An 18,959-nucleotide genomic window follows, 5' to 3' on the forward strand; every position below is an offset into this window, starting at 1 on the left:
GGCAGTGACCCAAGCACTTGGGCCATCTTCTGCTGCCTCCCCAGGCACACCAGCAGGGAGCTGGATCAGAAATGGAGCAGCCTGTTTTGCATTTGGGATAGCAGCATTGCAGGCTGTGGCTTGACCTGCCATGCCACAACGCTGACCAAGGTACTGGCCTTGTTCCTAATTCTCATTCCAGTGTGAACTGAGAAGCCAGATGTGTCAGTGTGCCCAGCCACCTGGTAGGGTGTCTCCCAGGAATGAGGAACCTTTTTTTCTGCCAAGGGCCACTTGGATATTTATCATACAGCTTGTGAGCGATACAAAATGTTCAACTTAAAAATTAGCATATTGTAGATGTATTGAGTTTTGAGTCTCACCTATGGTTGCCTTGATGAGGCCAGACCAGATGATTCTGTGGGCCTCACACAGCTAACAGGCTGGACTTTCATGCCTGCATGCAAGTGTCTGTCTTACTGCAGTACCACTGACACACTGACAGGCTCCTGGCCACACAAAGCTTGACTTGCAGTGGCATCTTGTCTGATGTGGTTTGCAGGCTTCCTACACAATGCTCTATCTAGCCAGCAGGCCAGTTTATTTTTAGTTGCTGGAAATGTGCTCACTACGTCATGTGTTTATAGTTTGTATTCCACCTACTTCAGCCAAGATGCTAGTGGGAAGCACAGCACAAACTCACAAAAGACCAAAAAAGGTGGGATTACGTCAGCACCAGGCCAGCAATATCTCTCTTTAGAAAAACCCAGGGAACTTTGGAGCCAATAGAAAATCCCTAAACACAAAGAAAGCACATAGGAAAAAAAAAATAAGAGGCGAACTTGGCCACCTGAAATGTGTACTTCGATATCAGTCTTTGTGTTTTGCCCTTCCCAGCAGCCACACCAGAGGGCAAGGTCAAGGTGGCTCATGTTCCCACTGTGTGTCCGCATGGGTTAGACTGGAAAAAATAGGAAACCATGTGCTCGCTGGGTCTGTGTCATGTCCCCTGTCCTAGCTCTCAGCACCAATGGCAATAGACATGTCTGGAGGGAATCCAGGTGCTAACCCTACTAGAGAGAGAAGAGGAGCAGTATTCCTGATCTGGGAAAATGTTTGCTTTCAGGTTTCAAGGAGGACTTCCAGATGGACATCTTTAAGATCCTGGCAGCCATCCTACATCTGGGCAATGTGCAGATTGTTGCAGTGGGCAATGAGAGGTCTTCAGTCAGTGTAAGACATTCGTTGGTTATGTCATTCCTGGGTCTAAGGGCTCATTTCCTGGGTGTGAGGGGTCACTTCCTGGGTGTAAGGAGCTCACTTTCTGAGTCTGACGGGGTCACTTGCTGGGTCTGAGGGGCTCACTTCCTTGGTTTCAGGGGGTTACTTCCTGGGTGTGAGGGGTCACTTCCTGGATCTGAGGGGATCACTTTCTGTTGTGAGGGGTCACTTCCTTTTATGAGGGGCTCACTTCCTGGATGTGAGGGGTCACTTCCTGGGTGTAAGGAGCTCACTTTCTGAGTCTGACGGGTCACTTCCTGGATCTGAGGGGGTCACTTTCTGTTGTGAGGGGCTCACTTCCTGGTGTGAGGGCTCACTTCCTTGGTTTCAGGGGGTCACTTCCTGGGTCTGAGGGCATCACTTCCTGGGTGTGAGGGTCTGGCAGCAGAAGCTCCTGGCTGAGCTGCCCTTGCAGTTTGCCTCTGGCCAGATGGGCAGACTAGCTTTGCAGGAAGGAGGAAGCCAAGGTTTCCCTGGGTTGCCTTCAAAGACCAAAGTGCCCTGGGCTTGGGAAAGGATGTTTCACACCCCACCTTCAGAAGCTTTTCTCCCTGATAGGGGTGTTGATTTCCTTTTAGGTGAGTAGGGCTGAAGGATGGCAAATGAAAAGTTGCACTGAAACAAGGTGATCGTATGATTTTAAATTTGATTTTATATCAGAAACATGAGAATCACTACGATTAAGATGTGAATTTATGGACAAGCTGAACTGATGCAAATAAAAAGTGACTAAAAAATTTAGTAGGGGAGATCTGGTGTTGCATTCTAGTGGGCTTTTCTTTAATTCAGCGAAAGGTGTGGGGCACCTGCCATGGGCCTGGGCAACGGCAGTGAGCAGACCTGGATGTGTGGAAGAATGTTCTGAGCAGAGGGAACAGTAGGAAGCAGTAGGAAGAGGCTGGGGCAGGTGGTGGTATTTGCCAACAGCAGAGACCTCATTGGCTCCTGAGCGAAAGGAGAGACACCGGGGTGTGGCAGACCCTGGAGCACCCCAAGGGCCCTGGAGTGTCTAAAGCAGAAGGAATCTCACCACTCCCTGACGCCCCCCACCTTGACTCCTCCAATCACACAAGAACAGGGCTGCTTCCTCTCTGGGCATATGCCCCCTTGTATGTTGTGTGACTGCTTTGTTTAACAAGTGCAAGGTAGGCTTATGCGTATGTCTCTTGTGCAACGAGTATTGGGAGGAAGCGATGCTTGGTGGGAGGAATGCGTTGGGTTAGTCTCATCAGTGTCCATGTACAGAACAAGTGTCCAGCTCACCGCTGGATCCATTCGGGAAGGTAGAGGTCCCAGGGCTGTGGGCCTGGTGGGTTATTGGGGTGGGGCTGCAAAGTGGCCCATCTCACTGTGACGGAGCAGGCTCTCTGATGTGCCATTACAGAAGGGCGCTCATCCCATCCTGGGAGTTGCGTCCCACAGCTCCATTTAGCCCCCCAGGACACCTCCTAGCCCCATTGCCAAAGGCTGTCACATTGGGGTTAGGGTGTGTGACTTTGGGAACGACACACACATTCCAACTGTAGCAAAGGCTGTTTCAGTATTCCCCAATAGCTGATGGGAATGGTTCATAATTTGTTTGATGTCGTAGGTCTCCAGTGCCTGGAGCTGAAGAAGAAAGAGCCAGATAGCATGGGGGTGGAGGTGCCTTGAGGCTCAGTGTTTCTATCCTGTTGTCCTCTGACCAGGGAGTGATTCTTCTTCCTCTTCTCAAACTCTTGGATTCCATCCACCCAGTGTCCAAACAGAGCTAATCAGTTCCCCAGTGACTGGGCCACTGGCAGTGGGGCAGTCGGGTGGAGGAGCAGGCCGTATTCTGGAAGCTCTTCAACCCAGAGGGTTTGACTTGCAGCCTCCCCCATCCGCAGTGAGGAGGGCAGGCACCTCCCAAACAAGCCCCTGGAACTGGGCAGGGAGGATGTGGAGGAGGAGGGAGGCAGTTACTGCTTCAATTCCTCTCTCCCCTGGACTCTGATCCTTTGTACGCACAACCCCTACTTCCCCAATTGGCTGTGGTGGTACCTTGGGGTCAGCCCACCCTGACACTTCCCCTGCACAGTCACATGGGAAGTCACAGCTCCTTGCCAGGGGACAAGAAGCTGTTGTCCACACTGGCTGTTGCTGTGCGTGTGGAAAAGTCCCCCATCACAGCCCCTTGTGAGGCAGCATGAGCGTACAGCTGTGGAGGTAGCTTGGGCGTGATTCAGTGAGAGCTGGGGACTGTACCCCTATGCGCAGGAACAGGAGTGAGAACGTCCATGGCTTCAGTCACTGTTGGCATTCCTTGGCCAGAGCAAAAACTCCAGAGGTGACACAGCCTGGGACTGCCTGGCCTTGCTGCAGGGTCAGGTGCAGGGTGGATGCTATTGTGTTCCTCCCATAACTATTCCCAGCTTTATTCCCAGAACTGACTCTCTCACCCCAGGCCTGGTCGTCCTCAGGCCTGTTCCTGGCCCTCTCTCCCATGGGTCTCAGGGTGGGCCCCAGATGCCCTGGCCAAATAGAGCTGGGGGAGAATACTGCCTGATGGTTGGGTGGCCTGACACAGCTTGTGCTATTTTCTGAAGGAGGAAGACATCCACCTGCAGGTGTTCTGTGAGCTCCTGGGCCTGGACAGCAGCCACGTTGCTCAGTGGTTATGCAACCGCAAGATCGTCACAAGCTCCGAGACGGTGGTGAAACCCATGACCAGGCCCCAGGCTGTCAATGCCAGAGATGCCCTGGCCAAAAAGATCTATGCACACCTGTTCGAATTCATTGTGGAGAGAATTAACCAAGCGTTGCAGTTCTCAGGCAAGCAGCACACTTTTATTGGTGTTTTGGACATTTATGGGTAAGATTCTGCTCGGTGAGCCTGTCTTTCCTCATTTCAATGTTGGGTTGTCTTTAGATCAGGTCATTTCTGATTCCTCCATTGCGTTTCTCTTGAGGAGGATAAAGATGAAGTTCTCTGTGTCTGCCTGTGTGGGTATAAGTACAGCCTCCTGAGCTAGGTTGTCATACTGGGAGAGTATTAAACAAATACTACATGAATCGTGGCCAACATTGAGAATTCGCTCCGTGTTGGCTCTTAGGCTTGTTGGTTTTTGTGGGCTTGCTCATCCAGTCCTGAAATATCTTTATAATTATCCCCATGGAAGATGGGACAGGCTGGTCCAGTGAGGACATCCCAGAGCCTTGAGCCTGGCCCAGGGAGTCTCCCCACACGCTGCTGAAAAGCACCTCAACTCTCTTCCCCTTACTGAGGCCTCGTATCCCTGGGACTGCCTGGAAGGGAAAGGATGGAAAGAGGAGGACAGCTGTGCCATTGAACCTTCACCTAGAGTATAGCTCTTCCTGGACTGTGGCAGGTGCCACAATGCCACAAGGGAGTTACTTTGTTTAATTTAAATTCTGACTTCATACACATGGCTAACAGCTAATAGTATCTGTCAACAGTTAACAAAATATTCATGCATTACTAGGCGAATTGTTTACCTTGTCTGATTCCAAGGCAGGATGTGGGTGATGGGCACCCAGTTAAGTAAACTGCAAATATTAACCGTCCTCTTCCGACATCATCTCCTCCATTGTGCTGCAGTCAGGACTGTGAGGCTGTTCCCTGTTCTTTTATGTATGTAAAAAATGTTGGTGTAGAAAAAAGAGGGGATGCAGAAGAAAAAAAATGTTTTAAAATACTATAGCCCTTTAAGGATGTATTATTTCATGTCTTTATTCAACGTTTATTTCTGTATTGAGGATGAATAAACTGGACTCTTAGTCCCTATCCTCTAGGCTTTAATTTTAGGCAGGAGGTGCAGGGCGGAGGGCAGGCAGGTAAGTAGAGGTGGGGTGATGCCTGCAAAAGGCATGTGAGGGCATGTGCCGACTGGGGACCAAGGAGAGTAGCAACTGCAGCGGGCGAGGAACTGGACACACCAGGCCTGTGCACTGCCAGAAACCTGAGGAAAGAGTGTTCCTAAATTCACAAAGACTTGCCACAGTGTTTTTAAAGGCGTTATATATGTATCTGAAAGGGAGAGAAAGAGAGATCTTCTATCTGTTGGTTTATTCCCTGAAACACCCGCAGCAGCCGGCCCAGGTCTCCCTCTGGGCCTCCCAAGTGAGAGGCAGGGGACCAAGCACCTGAGCCATCACCTCTCTGCGTTCTCCCAGGTGCACTAGCAGGAAGTTGGATTAAGAAGTAGAGAATAAACACTCCAGTGTAGGATGCGAGTGTCCCAACTGGGAGCTTAACCCACCACCCTGCAACACCTGTCCCATTTCTAAAATCCGCTTAAATGTTTAACTTGAAAATTAAATTCCTCCTCAGAAAGTCTAGAAGTAAATTGCTTGCTGCCTCCCACGACTTACCCTCTGAAAAGCATTAAGCTCTCCTCTTTGGAGCAGTGCCATGGCGGAGGTGGCTCACTTGCAGATTAACTTCGGCCCACGCACACCTGCACCTTTGGGGTGGGAGTGGGGTGAGTCGGGTGGGCCAGAGATAAAGAAGCCTCCATGCAAGTGAGGAAAGCTGAGGCTGTGGACTTGGAGGCTGCAGCCTGGAGCAGCACCCAGACTGTGGGTGCCACCCTGGCCCCATGGAGACATGCGGCCACAGGCATGGCCTCTGGCGTGTGAGGTCAACCATTTAGACCTTACCAGGAGTTTGCAACTTCAGCCCCGAGTTCCTGAAAATAATCACTGGTGTTTCACAGCCTCCCTTGGCCTTGGCCTTGGCAGTGGGCTTCAAAGCACAGAGAGGCTGTTGGGATATCCCCCTGCCCTGCTGCACTCCATGCCTAAGCCCTGGCCTGTCCTCCATGTGCAGACCAGCCACCAGCCTGGTGGGCCCGTGAGGTGATGGGTGGCACTGGCCGCACAGCTGTGTGGGTCCTGCTCTGTCAAGGGAGGCTCCCCGGGGAGCCACGGCTGGTGCTGGCAGATGCCTGTCAGGGTTACAGCAGTGCAGAGAACAGCCCCAGGAGCATGCGGAGCCAAGTTCTGGCTTGCTTCTGGCACCACTTGTGGCCGTTGGCCGCCTTCTCCACTGACCCTTGGCTGTGACAGCGGGGTCACCACACGGGGCAGTGTTGGGGCTGGGAGGGGGTCAGAGTGGGAGCTGAGGTGCTGCTGCCCCCTGGGGAGGCCCACTTTGCTACTGCTTATCCCCTGGCGGGCCTGGGACCTCTGGCTCCTGAGTTAGCACAGACCCAGGCTAGAGACAGCGAGGAGTCTGAAGGTGGGGCATGGGGCCATGTCTGTCATGTGTCTCACCCAGTCAGCTGGGTTGAGGGTTGTTCACAACCTTGGTGAGCGCCCCACTGCCAGGCATAGCGAACCACACTGCTTTTTCCTGCAAAGCAGGGATGTCAGGCAGGCTCATGGCTGTGTTCTGGCACCAGTTACATGACCTCAAGAAGACAACTTTCTGAGCCTCTTGGCGTCTTTTCTCTTGCTCTCTAAAGCAAGGGTTAAACATCTTCATCAGCATCATCAGCTAGTTTGCTGTGTGATATGAAGCCTATTTCAATGCCTGGCATGGGGTGGGTGTTTTATGCATAACTAGATATAGAATGATGTCACTTGTAAACTGACTGCCAACAGCTCGGGGAAGTATTGCAAACTCGCAGAAAACAGCAGACTTGGAAGCTGTGAAGCTGATCAAAACAACTGTATTAACTGTAGCTGAATACATATACCCTACTTGTAATCACATTTTAACTGGATTCAACTGTATTTCAGTTTTGAAACCTTTGACGTCAACAGTTTTGAACAGTTTTGCATCAATTATGCTAATGAGAAACTGCAGCAACAGTTCAACCTGGTAGGTGACTCTTGTGGCTTCCTGGCACCTGACCTCTTCTCATTTCCTGATCCTTTTAAAGGCGCAACGAATCGCTGCACCCCCTTGTGGTCCTATCTTGAAATCGCGCCCTCCTGTCTGTCTGCCTGTTCATCTTTTCCAAGTTACCTGGCAGCTTGAGGCTTCAGTTTAACCACTTGCCATCCTTGGATGCAAGACCTCTGTACTACCAGACCAGACTTTTGGGTCCCTGAAGGCTCTGTTCTCTCAAGAGTCTCTGTCTTTGCCCTGGCTGCTCTCTCAACTTTGGCCCACCTGATCCTGTCTTGGCAAATTCCTGCTTGCCTTGGGAGAGGCTGAGGTTCCTTGAGCGCCTCTTCCGGGTTGGGAACCCATCCCATGTTATCTGAGGTCTGTGATAATGTGGACTTAGCACTGTTTGCCTGCAGGTCTCCAAACAGATCTGGTTGCCTAGAGAAACCAGCCTCACTGGTTCGGGCTCTCTCTGCCCAACGCCTAAGGCAACAAAAGCAGTGCCGAACAGGGACATGGATGGGATACAGGATTGAGTTAGAACTTGACACCTTCCTAGTTCAGACCATATCTGCCCTTTGCTGGAAACAGATGCTTGGTGGAGTCCAGTTTTTTTTTCCCTGTGGGGAAGATTTGTTTATTCGCAAGCATTGATGAGTGCCTGTTAACTCAGGTTATTATCTTAGAATCTGAGTTGACGGCTAAGAAGACCCTTAGACGTGCTGGTTAAATCATTGCTCTGGCTGTTTTGTGTTTGGCTGTTGCCATGTGTGTTAAACGTAATGTTCACCATGAAGGCAGCATCTTTACAGGAGTTGCTTCTGATGGTACAAATGCCTTGTTCCTAACCCCAGGATGCAGGAAGGTAGCTGTCGCCTGGGTGTCCTCCAGGGTCAGCTGTGCCACGGTTCCAGCCCGAGCGCTCATGGCAGCTTCCTGCATCCACGTGTGACTGCATTTCTGTAAAGCCACACGGAGGACTCAGCTGCTTTGTACACCCACACTCTGAACTCCTGTTCAGTCCACAAGAGAAGTGACACCTCCACAGTCATTCTCAGGACAGCTTGCACACGCATCATGTTCATCAGGAAGACCCTCCCCGCGCACACATTCCATTGGTTTTCTTTCCTCCCTCCTCTCCCCTTTGCCTCCTCCCCCTTGCTGTGTTCCCTCCTCTTGTATGGAAATGCACAGCCACCCCGTTGTCAAACACCGCCCCCCCCAGCCTCAGGCCGCTCCCTTCACCCCCAGCCCTGCCCCCCCCAGTGACTGCCAGGCACCAGGGCCGGGTATCAGGGGCTCCGCAGTGCAGAACGAGATGCAGGTGCACTCCCTGTTCCCCCCAGCGTGCTACCAGGCTTAACCCTGTGTCCTGAGCCAAACAGTCATCCCATCCTCTTCCTCCTCCTCATCTTCCTCTTGCTTGCCTCTCATAGGCTGAGGCCTTCCTGCTGTGCCTGCCTCTGACACCTCTTCCCAGCCTCATCACAACCTCCCTTGCCTGCCCCTGAGAGGCTCCTCAGCGTCCCAATAGGTGTCTCTGGGGGACACGCGGTTCATGCACAGTCTGCCCCACTGCCGTCTGTTGTGGTCTCATTCCCTCGCGGCCCAGAGTGCGTTTCTCAGCCACCTGTCAAGCTTCCGAGCTGTCCCCACTGGCATTCTTCTGTGGAGGCTTTTCTCCCCTTCCACCTCTCCCCTGCCTGCCCAACTGTCTCTTCTTCCAAAATGAACTTGAGCTGCCTCTTCCAGGAGACCTCCCTGATACCATCACATAGAGAGCAAAATCCTCCAAGTGGGTTCTCTCATGGGGGCCTCCAGCCAGCCATGCCGCTCCAGCTCCAGGCCAGCCATGCCCCCGCATGGTACCGTGGCATCTAGGGAGGGGCAGGACAGGACTCTGGGACCACCCCGAGTGCCCTGCAGTACTGCTGGTGAGACAAGCTGGCAGGGGCCATGGGCAGCCGCGGGTGGGGTGCCACTCAGTCCAGGTGGGGGTTGGCCTGTGCCTTGGCAGCCCCCTGTTTCAGCCTAATTGTGCCCCAACCCTGTGTGTCTTCAGAAGCCCTCAGTAACACTTGTCTTACTTGCTGTCTTCACTCCGGATTCCCAGCATGTCTTTAAGCTTGAACAAGAAGAGTACATGAAGGAAGATATCCCCTGGACTCTGATAGATTTCTATGACAATCAGCCAGTTATTGACTTGATTGAAGCCAAAATGGGCATTTTGGAGTTACTGGATGAAGAATGCTTGGTAACACTTTTAAAAATATTTGGGCTTTGTATGAATTACTAATGTTTTTGTTTGTTTGAAGGGAAGAGTGACAGGGAGGGAAGACATATAGGCACAGAAAGAGCTTCGTTCCCTGTTTCCCACCACAGATACCTGCACTACTTGGGGCTGAGCCATACCTGAGCCATACCTGGAACTCCATCTGGGTTTCCCATGTGGGTGGCAGGGGTCTCCTAAGTGCATTAGCAGGGAGCTAGATCCAAAGTGAGTCATTCTCAAGCCAGGCACCCTGATATGGTCTGCAGCAGTAAATTTAACTTGCTGTGCTACAACGCCTGGCCCATTTTCTTAAGCCTCTGAGTATCAACAGATGTGCATTTTGCAAAGTGAATATTTTTTTCTTGTAGAGCCCTCCTTGAAAAGTCCTGTGGTGTTGCCCAGTTGGTCTAGAGGGCTGCAGGCCCTTCCCCTCTCCAACATACAGCTCAGGTACACCACCTCTGGATGGCACGCACCACTCCTTGGGTGACAACCAGCCAGGAGGTGGCCCATGAGCCGTCCCCGTGAAAACAGCTGTTAGTGAGTCACCCGTCTTGGTTCTCTGACTTTCTGTTCCTGTGAGCTGCAGGTGCAGCTGGAGAGTCAACATCGAGAGTCAACAGCTCCTAAGAAGTGTCGCCAGGGACTTTTTAAAATTTTTGTATATCTTTTGTTTGTTTTGGGGGGAGTTCTTTTTCTCAGTTCCCTCTGGGAGGAGGCAGCCTTTGTCTCAGGTCCACTGGGCAGTGCCAGCCACCAGATCCAATGAGCCCAGGAAAGGTTGAAGGGCCTTTGGATGCTCAGTGGTGGTGTGTTCCCTTCCCCAAGACTGACTTCTAAGGAACTCATCCCTCTAGTTGAAAGCTTGTTGGTGATTTCTCCCTAGCATCTCAATCCCAGGACTCTGTTTACAAGTTATGTGATTGATATAGGATCAAAGCACTAAGTATGCAGGCCAAGCATTCTAGAATGTTCTACAGGATTGGGCAGGGGGACGGGTGCAGGTGAGCTCTCAAAAGTATTCACAGGCTGGCAACCAGCATGACAGTGAAGGGGTGCATGAGGCCGTGTGGTACCCTGGGATGCTGCTGGAGTCACTGAGTTGGGGCTCTATGCAATTGACGGCTCCAAGCTCACCAGTGTTGGGAGCAAGTTTTGCAGCTGACCTAGTTGATAGAGATAAGACCCTAGTTCAAGAAGGTAGTAAGACAAGGAAACAAGCACAAAACTGTGTTCCAGGGCTGGGGCGAGGGTGGGGAGGCCTGCATTCAACTGCAAGGAAGCAAGTTATGGCCATGAAATGGAATGCATGCTGTTTGTTCAGAGCCTTCTGACTTCTTTGGGGAACAGTCATGAGATACTGCCCATGTTCCAGAAATAGAGTTCTTCATTTTTAAGTCATCCTACACCTGTTTCCTTTTAGTTAGAATGTTTTATTTGTTCTTAAAGGACACTGATCTACCCATTCAAAGATCACTTATTATATGCAATTATTAATTATGTGCATATAATAATAATAATTCCCATAAGGATTTGTACGATACAGGACAGATGTGCTTAGAGTTGCTTTAGGCGCCCTGGCGGGGGGGTGGCCTCTGCTCTACAGCAGTTCCCTTGAGGGGATGAGGGGCAACCAGGTCACCTGCGTTGCTTAGTGAAGCCCGTAGGCCTCTGATGCCTGACGCCAGCTTCCTTCTGCTGCAGCCTGGGGAGGCAGCAGTGGTAGCTCGCATACTCAGGTTCTTGCCAGCTCTGGCCAAGACCTGGACTGAGTTCCTGGCTCCCAAGTTCAGCCTTGGCCCGTCCCTGGATGTTGCAGACGTTTGGAAAGTGACCCAATGGCCAGGAAAGCTTGCTCTCTCCTCTGTTTCCCTCCTCCCCGCCCCCCGGGCCATCCAGCTCTCCTACAGACCTAGAGTTACCACTTCTCAGCCTTTTGGCTAAGATCAAGTGCAGACTTAGAGAGTTAGTGCTTTTCTCCTCTACTTTTCACTCCTAGTCTGCTCCCCTTGCTGGTTGACATGCATTTCTTTTCCAGTTACCACATGGGACCGATGAAAACTGGCTTCAGAAGCTGTATAATAATTTTGTCAACAAGAACTCTCTGTTTGAAAAGCCCAGAATGTCAAACACATCCTTTATCATCCAACACTTCGCCGATAAGGTACTGTTTGGGCCTCACGTGAGATCATCTGCCCAGAGCCTGATGGGTTTCCGGCGGGGACAGGCAGGCAGGCTGGGGAGCGCTCTGCTCAGGTCAACCCCCAGCTAGCATGTGGCTTTGAGGAATGAGCCATGCATGTGGCTGTCTGTGTATGTAGCAATTTCCATTTGGTTTTAGTGACAAAACACCCAAGTTTCAGTTGTACTGCCTGAAAGGCCAGTCTATGGTCTATAGAGCTCATTCCTAACTCAAGATTTCACTGTGAATTCATAAGCCTCTTAGCACTTTGTGACAATATTGAGTTCATCAGTGCAGCTCGGCTGTTCCCGTGATGAATGCTGTGTCTCTTCTGAAAGTTTCCCTTCTGTTTCACAGCTGGGATGTGCTCATTGCAGTGACAGCATTGGTCTACTCAAGAAGGTGGCTCTTCCGGGCAGTATTTATTTTCCTTTTTATGTGTATCCTACTTGTCTAACAAACAAACGCCACTTTTGCAAAAAGAAAAATGATTTTAAAAAAAAAACCACCACATTACAAAAAGGTTATGGACCCCGTGCGGTAGTCTAGTGGCTAAATTCTCACCTTGCACCCGCCAGAATCCTATATGAACGCTGGTTCATGTTGCGGCTGCTCCACTTCTCATCTGGCTCCCTGCTTTAGCCTGGGAAAGCAGTTGAGGACAGCCCAGAGCTATCCTCCCATTCGGAGACTCAGAAGAAGCTACTGGCTCCTGGTTTCGAATCAGCTCAGTTCTGGCCATTGTGGTCACTTAGGGAGTGAACCAGTAGATGGAAGATCTTTGTCTCCCCTCTCTTTAATCTGCCTTTCCAATAAAAATAAATAAATCTTAGAAAAGAAAAAAAGGAAAACTTATACAGTTGATGGGAAAGAAGGAAAATCACGTGGCCACCTGCTGCCAATGCACATTCTCCTTTTCTGGTCCACTTGCCAGTTGCGTGGTGTGTTCAAGGCCTGTGCAGGGCCTGGGGACCAGGACTGCCAGAGACGAGTGCCACTGTCAGATCTGCCTCTCCTGCCTTGGGTGACCAAAGACCAGGGTAGGTAGCAGCAGCCTAGAAATTGGGACTCAAGGCATGCTGTTAAACCCGATAGAATCTAGTGCTTAGAGCTTTCCCAGTGGGCTTTTGCCAAGATGCTCATGAAATGAATAACGTGACATCACAGTATACTCTCCAGTGGCTGTCTTAGGTAGTTCAGGGTTTTGGTCTTACACGGAAAAGGAATACAGACAGATTAGATTCTATCAGCAAACACTTAGGGGGTCTGCTTCAAGGGTTAGTTATCTTGTACATTTAATTCTCTCACCTGCTACTTCCAAGAAGCATCCCATTAAAAAAAAAGAAAGCAGTGTTTTGGGAGGACCATGGGCTGGTGGGAAAATGGCCACACATGCTCCTCCATCAAGCTGGCCACAGGAGTGAAGCCATCTGGCAGGCAACATCACTGTGCCTAGGGGCAGCCACTGCACACACGTTCCCTCCCTCCCACAGTTCCCATGCCAGGGCCCCCTGGACTAAGGAGGCTCTAGAGTTGCTCTACCTTCAGTGGTGACTCTCATCACTTTCCAGAATATTCTATACCGCTGCTGGGAATGCCTACACTCGGCTGGCACTCCTGTTTTTCTTTTCAAGAAAATGAACTATTTATTTATTTTACTGGGAAGGCAGATATACAGAGCGAAGGATCTTCTGTCTGCAGGTTCACTCTCCAACTTGTTACAATGGAGTTGAACCAATCCGAAGCCAGGAGCCAGGAGTTTTCTCCAGGTCTCCCATGCAAGTGCAGGGTCCCAAGGCTTTGGGCCATCATCAACTGCTTTCCCAAGCCACAAGCAGGGAGCTGGATGGGAAGTGGAGCATCCAGAACATGAACCAGCCTCCTTTTATGGGATCCCAGTGGATGCAAGGTGAGGAGTTAGCCACTAGGCTATCGTTCTGGGCCTACACTCCTGGCTCCTAACCCACCAAGTTTTTTTTGTTTGCTAGTTTTAGTGTGTGGAAAATGCCTGTCACATATTAAAGTACGTAACTCCTAGGGATTGGAAGAGGAGAGTAGCCACCCTGGGGGATGTGAGGGTAGAACTGTTAGAGGAACTCGAGGAGCCTGACCAGTCAGAGGCTTGGCACTCTCCACCTGCTGAGCCAAGCTCAAGCAGAGCAAGCATACCCTCCCACCCTGTACCCTGCCTAACTCAATGGCCCTTGAAGGCATGAAGGTCAGCTGGTCAGTTTGTCATTCGTCTCTATCACGTGAATGCTGGTTGGGAGAACACTGGCCTGAACCCAGTGGACATCACTGAGGTTTCCCTCTTCCTTTTGGCTTCCAAGTTATATTGGGAACTCTGACCCCTGCCTTCTTACAACAACTGCACATGCTGCAGGGAACACTGGGTCATCTGGGGCCAGGGGGCACTCCCAGGTGGGTGCAGGGTGACCGCTGGGCTAGTGAGAACCTGGCTCTGCATCGAAAGAACCCCTCCCAGCTTGCTGAGCTCACATACCATGGGATTACTGTGATAAATAGAACTGAATCTTTTGGGGTGGGATTGTCTGTATAGCTTTATTAATCTTTCTTTAAGAGTAATTGAAATGTAGGTGCTGTCTTGGCCTGTTGGAAATAACGACTCCCTTTCTCTGCCCAGGTAGAGTATAAATGTGAAGGCTTTCTTGAGAAAAACAGAGACACCGTCTATGACACGCTGGTTGAAATCCTGAGAGCCAGCAAGGTTGGTGAGGGCGGAGGGGTGATCTCCATGGCTCAGTATGTCACTGACATGCATCTGGGCACATATCAGAGAGGGCTCACAAGAGTGTGTGTGTGTGTGTGTGTGTGTGTGCGCGCGCGCACACACACCAGATGTGTGAACTTGCCACTGGGCAGTGCATGTTGCCGCTCACAGTAAAAAGCTAAGGATGTTAGAGTTGGGATTAAAACAGGTTCCTAACTTTTGGAAACCTTGTAAAATTACTTTACCCAGAACCAGAAATCAAATATGAAAATGACAGATAATATAACCAATATTAAGGCAGGGAGAGGGAATCATAGTTCATGTTTTGTTTGTTTGTAAACACATGTTTGTATAGCAGCCACCTATGCCAGGTGTTGACCCAAGTTCTGGGGCTGCAGCAATAAGCCAGGCTGCTGGGTGTCTGCCTCCTGGAGCTTGCATTCCAGAGGGAGTGCAGTGACCTTTCAAATGGGTTAGCATGACCACATGAGAGGAAAACTCAAATTAGATAAGGATCAGGGATGGGAGGGGGCAGCTGCTCTGGGTGTATAGGGTCCCTGGGTATGCGGTCCTCTATGACGAAGGGTGTCACCAAAGGAATGACTGAGGCTTCCTCTTTTCCACCTGAAACATTTCACCAGTAAAGCTTTAGATTAAACATGTTGATCCATAGCCTTCATTTTGGTCATGACTTTGGTTTTTACATTTATTTTTACTCTTTTAAAAGATCCCAGTTCTTTGCTGGTATTCAAGCTTTTGGGGAAGTTTCCCGGATGGGCCTTGGCACTTGACACTGATGGTCATGAATAAATTCTAGGCCATGACCACTTCAGTTATTAAATCTGACTTATGATGGAGTATTCACCATCTGTGTAGTCAGCCTCCTGTCTATATAAGTAGTTGACTTAACTCATTATGTGCTTAGCCCCAAGCTTGCTCTGGGGCCCAGTGTGGAAAATGAGGGCAGGCTCTGTTGAACCCCAGTATGTCTCTCCACCAAGCTCACCTGCCAGTGGAGATGGGAATTTCAGATTGATTCATTCCCTAGAAATACACAGGTTATCTTGGGCAGGGCTTTGCCTCAAAGGGCACTCCCAGTGTCTGCTTTAAGTGAACACAACATGAGATTCACTTTGAGAGAAGATATTTTTGAAAAATAAATAATGCCAAGGAGAAAGCAGTAAGTGCTTTAAAAGAAATGTAAATCAAAGATAAAGGTAATGTGGAGAAGCTGGGATTAACTTGTGTCAGGACACCAGGGTAACAGGAAGGGAATGGGATTGGAAACTCGCAACAGAAGCTTGATTCCTGGGCAGAAGTGAGCTCTGCAGGCGTGGGACTATGGTTGGGTAGGAGGAGAGGCATGGTGGCGGCTCAGGCACCCAGTGGGAGTAGTAGTATTTCCATTCCCCACCTCCCACATGCCTACAGAGGGGTCCTCTCTGCTCCCATTCCCGGAGAAGAGACCATGGCCAACCCAGTGTGTCAGAGTTAATGAGGCACAGTAGCTGTTGATTTACTCGCTACTACTTTAGATGGGTGATTGTGATCATTATTTGGTTCACACCAGCTGAGGACATGGGCTAAGGACTTTCTACACTGAAATCATCTCTGTTTCCTCTAGTTTCATCTCTGTGCCAAGTTTTTTCAAGAAGATCCAACTCCCCCCTCCCCTTTTGGTGCAATGATCACAGTTAAGTCTGCAAAGCAAGTCATCAAGGGCAACAGCAAGCATTTCCGGACCACAGTCGGAAACAAGGTACAGCACAGAGGCCCAAGGGTGAGGGTGCCAAGGTCCTAGCCCTGGGGACTCACGTTCATGGCCTGGATATGAACACTGACCCACTTAGATTCTAACAGATACACAAATGAAGCCAGTTCATTGTCATCCACCTTGGCCTTCAAGTTGACACACACGCCTGAGCACATGACATCTTTACCCAACACTGTGACTTACCAAGTTCCCTGATGCCTGGGAGTATTGGACAGGGCAATGCTCTGTCCAGAGCAGTAGGACATGCCAGTGAATCACAGTCTTGGGCTGAAACTTTGTATACTGGGTGCTTATGAGAAGTCAACCTTCCTTCTAACCATGTCACTGACTGAAGTTGGATTCCTCTCCACCTTGGCCTAAGCAAGCATCAGGTCATCCGAGGGTGGTGTTTGATATCTGGCCCTGTTTCCCAGTTCCGCAGCTCTCTCTACTTGCTGATGGAGACCCTCAATGCCACGACTCCCCACTATGTCCGCTGCATCAAGCCAAATGACGAGAAGCTGCCCTTTGAGTAAGTGTCCTTGAGCAACACAGAGCGGGAACGCTGTGGGTGGTGGAGAATTTGATCAGCAGTGCTCGTGGGATTCCCTGGATTTATTTAAAATTTTCCAATTTTTAATCTTTCTGCTCTTAATTTATTCTTAATTTCTTATCTTAATTTATTCAGCACTCTTCCAAACAAAAACATAGTATATATTCTTTGCAGGTGCATATAGAACATGGACCAATTTAGACAGAATGATAGACCAGAAAAGAATTTCTTGAGAAAGTATTGAAGTCACTAAAACTTATGTTTTCTGATTGCAACAAATTAAATTAGAAATCAATAATATAAAGATATGGGAAATTCCTACCTGTTGTGTAAGATGTCAGCATATCCCGTCTGCCTGAAGCCACCTCATCTGCCGGCTGGCCAAGAAAGAACAGTCTGCAATTCAGATTCCTGCAACTATCAAACCCAGAGCACTGGGTTGAGTATAAGAAGGACGTGTGTTTGCTTGTGGAAGAAAGCCTGGAGAAGCCTAGAGATTTGTTCTCACATTTGTTATGAGACATCAGACTTGTTCTCCTGAGAGCTGACAGTGGTGCCTGCTGGGGGCAAGCAGTAATGATTCAGTCTGTGGGTCATGATCAGGGTTTGAGAAAGCCAGGGAGCCTCCCTTGGCTACATTGTAAAGGAAAGGAAAGCATCAGATGGGTTCTTGTGTTGAAGAACTCCTAGAACCTGGGTCCACTCTCCCTACATGTAGCAAAGCTCTCATTATTGACACCACAGTGATCAGAGAAAGTAGAAGTTTCCACACAGTGTACAAACAAGGAGTCAGGCAGCTATCCCTCAACTCACAGACTCCCCAAGGGAGAAAGGGTAGTGAATCATACTAAGTTAGTGTTGAGCAGGTCATGGTTAATTTTTGTTCAGATCTCCAATTGGTATACAGCACTCATGGCTCCTCTTCGATCAGCGATAGGAGGTTACACTGTTCTAACAAGGCTGTGTTGATACCATGGGCTCTCATCTGTCTGTAACTTATGGGTATATTGGTTATTACTTGCGTGATAAGAGTTTGGAGTTCCTGCGAAGTGTCTCAATAGAGTTTAGTGTTAGGATATTGGCTATAGTAGTGATCATTGCATTCTGAATTAATCTTGTGACCTGGGTCTGGTAGGGCTGGCTGGCCGGCCTCTGTACCTCCTCTAGCTGAGTAAGAAGTTGACTTGTAATCATCAGAGTAAAGACAGAGGAATTGCAAGCTAAGGATGAGGGAACCTGACAGTGTCTACATCAAAGGCCCTAGGTTTTCACTTGAATCTAACAAACTTGCTCATTTCTTTCCACTGGTAGTTACTGGAAGCTCCATTCATGGCCATTTTCATCAGCAGGCCCTCTTCCTGTCTCCTTTTTCCACATCCCCACTCTGAAGGTATTGTCTTCCCTGGACAGCTGAGTGCTTGGACTGGGGAGTCCAGCGGCGCTCCCGTTGTCTGGGCAGCTCACAGCCCAGGCAGGTGTGCTTCTGGGCATCCTTGCCAACCAGGAGGCCTTAGCACGTCACAATTTTGTCTTCTTTAAGGTTTGATTCCAAAAGAATCGTGCAGCAGCTGCGAGCCTGTGGTGTCTTAGAAACGATTCGCATCAGTGCTCAGAGCTACCCTTCCAGGTATGTTGTCAGTGCATACTTAGAGGGAGAAGAACTCAGACTTTTGTCTGCATTAAGATCAAGGGTGTGCTCGCTGTGTTTTTGGTCTCCAAGATTTCTCTGATGGTCCTGTGGGAAGACCAGAGAGGGGGGGCATGGACTGTGTATTGGGGGAGACAGAGAACATCACTGCCCCATCACTCTACCCTCAGGTGCTTGGAATGGTCCCCACTGTGAAAGGGAGCTGAGGGCAAGAAGGAGGATGGATCAAGGCATCCTACAAGCTGCCCAGGAGCAGAGAGTGGTCAGGGGTTGTGTTTAAAGTGGAGGAGTCTTAAAGGTCAATGCCATCATCACCAGAATGGATTCCACCCTTCCCCTCATTGACAGTGACAGCAGCTATTCCACAGACACAGTGAGCTTCCTGGCTAATACACCTGGCTTTGATCGCCTGTTGGTTTTCAGGTGGACGTACATCGAGTTCTATAGCCGCTACGGCATCCTCATGACCAAGCAGGAGCTTGGCTTCAGTGACAAGAAAGAGGTGTGCAAGGTGGTCCTAAACAGGCTCATCCAGGTCAGTCTTCCTCACCTCCTGACATCACAAGCTCTTCCTGGGAAGTCCAGCTCCCCAGGGTGCTCCTCCAGCTTGACTTTGAAGTCACAAGACTGTGACCATCCCGAGAAGACAGAGAATGTGCCCCAAGCATGTATCTTCGCAGCAGAGAATGACAAACAAGCTCTCAGCAGTATGAGCTAATCATCAGCTATGCACATCTGAACT

At 49.9% G+C, this 18,959-nt stretch overlaps 1 protein-coding gene across 1 annotated transcript in view; it reads left to right on the plus strand.

The window, feature by feature from the left end:
• The window catches only part of MYO5C (myosin VC), an 80,589-nt gene that overhangs the window by 22,340 nt on the left and 39,290 nt on the right, over positions 1-18,959 (plus strand). The window contains exons 9-18 of the mRNA XM_058665840.1: positions 1,106-1,212; positions 3,828-4,093; positions 6,985-7,066; positions 9,192-9,332; positions 11,389-11,514; positions 14,177-14,260; positions 15,888-16,022; positions 16,451-16,548; positions 18,110-18,196; positions 18,641-18,752. Of these exons, the coding sequence (XP_058521823.1) occupies positions 1,106-1,212; positions 3,828-4,093; positions 6,985-7,066; positions 9,192-9,332; positions 11,389-11,514; positions 14,177-14,260; positions 15,888-16,022; positions 16,451-16,548; positions 18,110-18,196; positions 18,641-18,752 (1,238 nt within the window). The remainder of the gene's footprint in view (positions 1-1,105; positions 1,213-3,827; positions 4,094-6,984; positions 7,067-9,191; positions 9,333-11,388; positions 11,515-14,176; positions 14,261-15,887; positions 16,023-16,450; positions 16,549-18,109; positions 18,197-18,640; positions 18,753-18,959) is intronic.

This window comes from Ochotona princeps, chromosome 6, assembly GCF_030435755.1.
Source record: "Ochotona princeps isolate mOchPri1 chromosome 6, mOchPri1.hap1, whole genome shotgun sequence".
In the NCBI taxonomy this organism is placed as follows: domain Eukaryota; kingdom Metazoa; phylum Chordata; class Mammalia; order Lagomorpha; family Ochotonidae; genus Ochotona; species Ochotona princeps.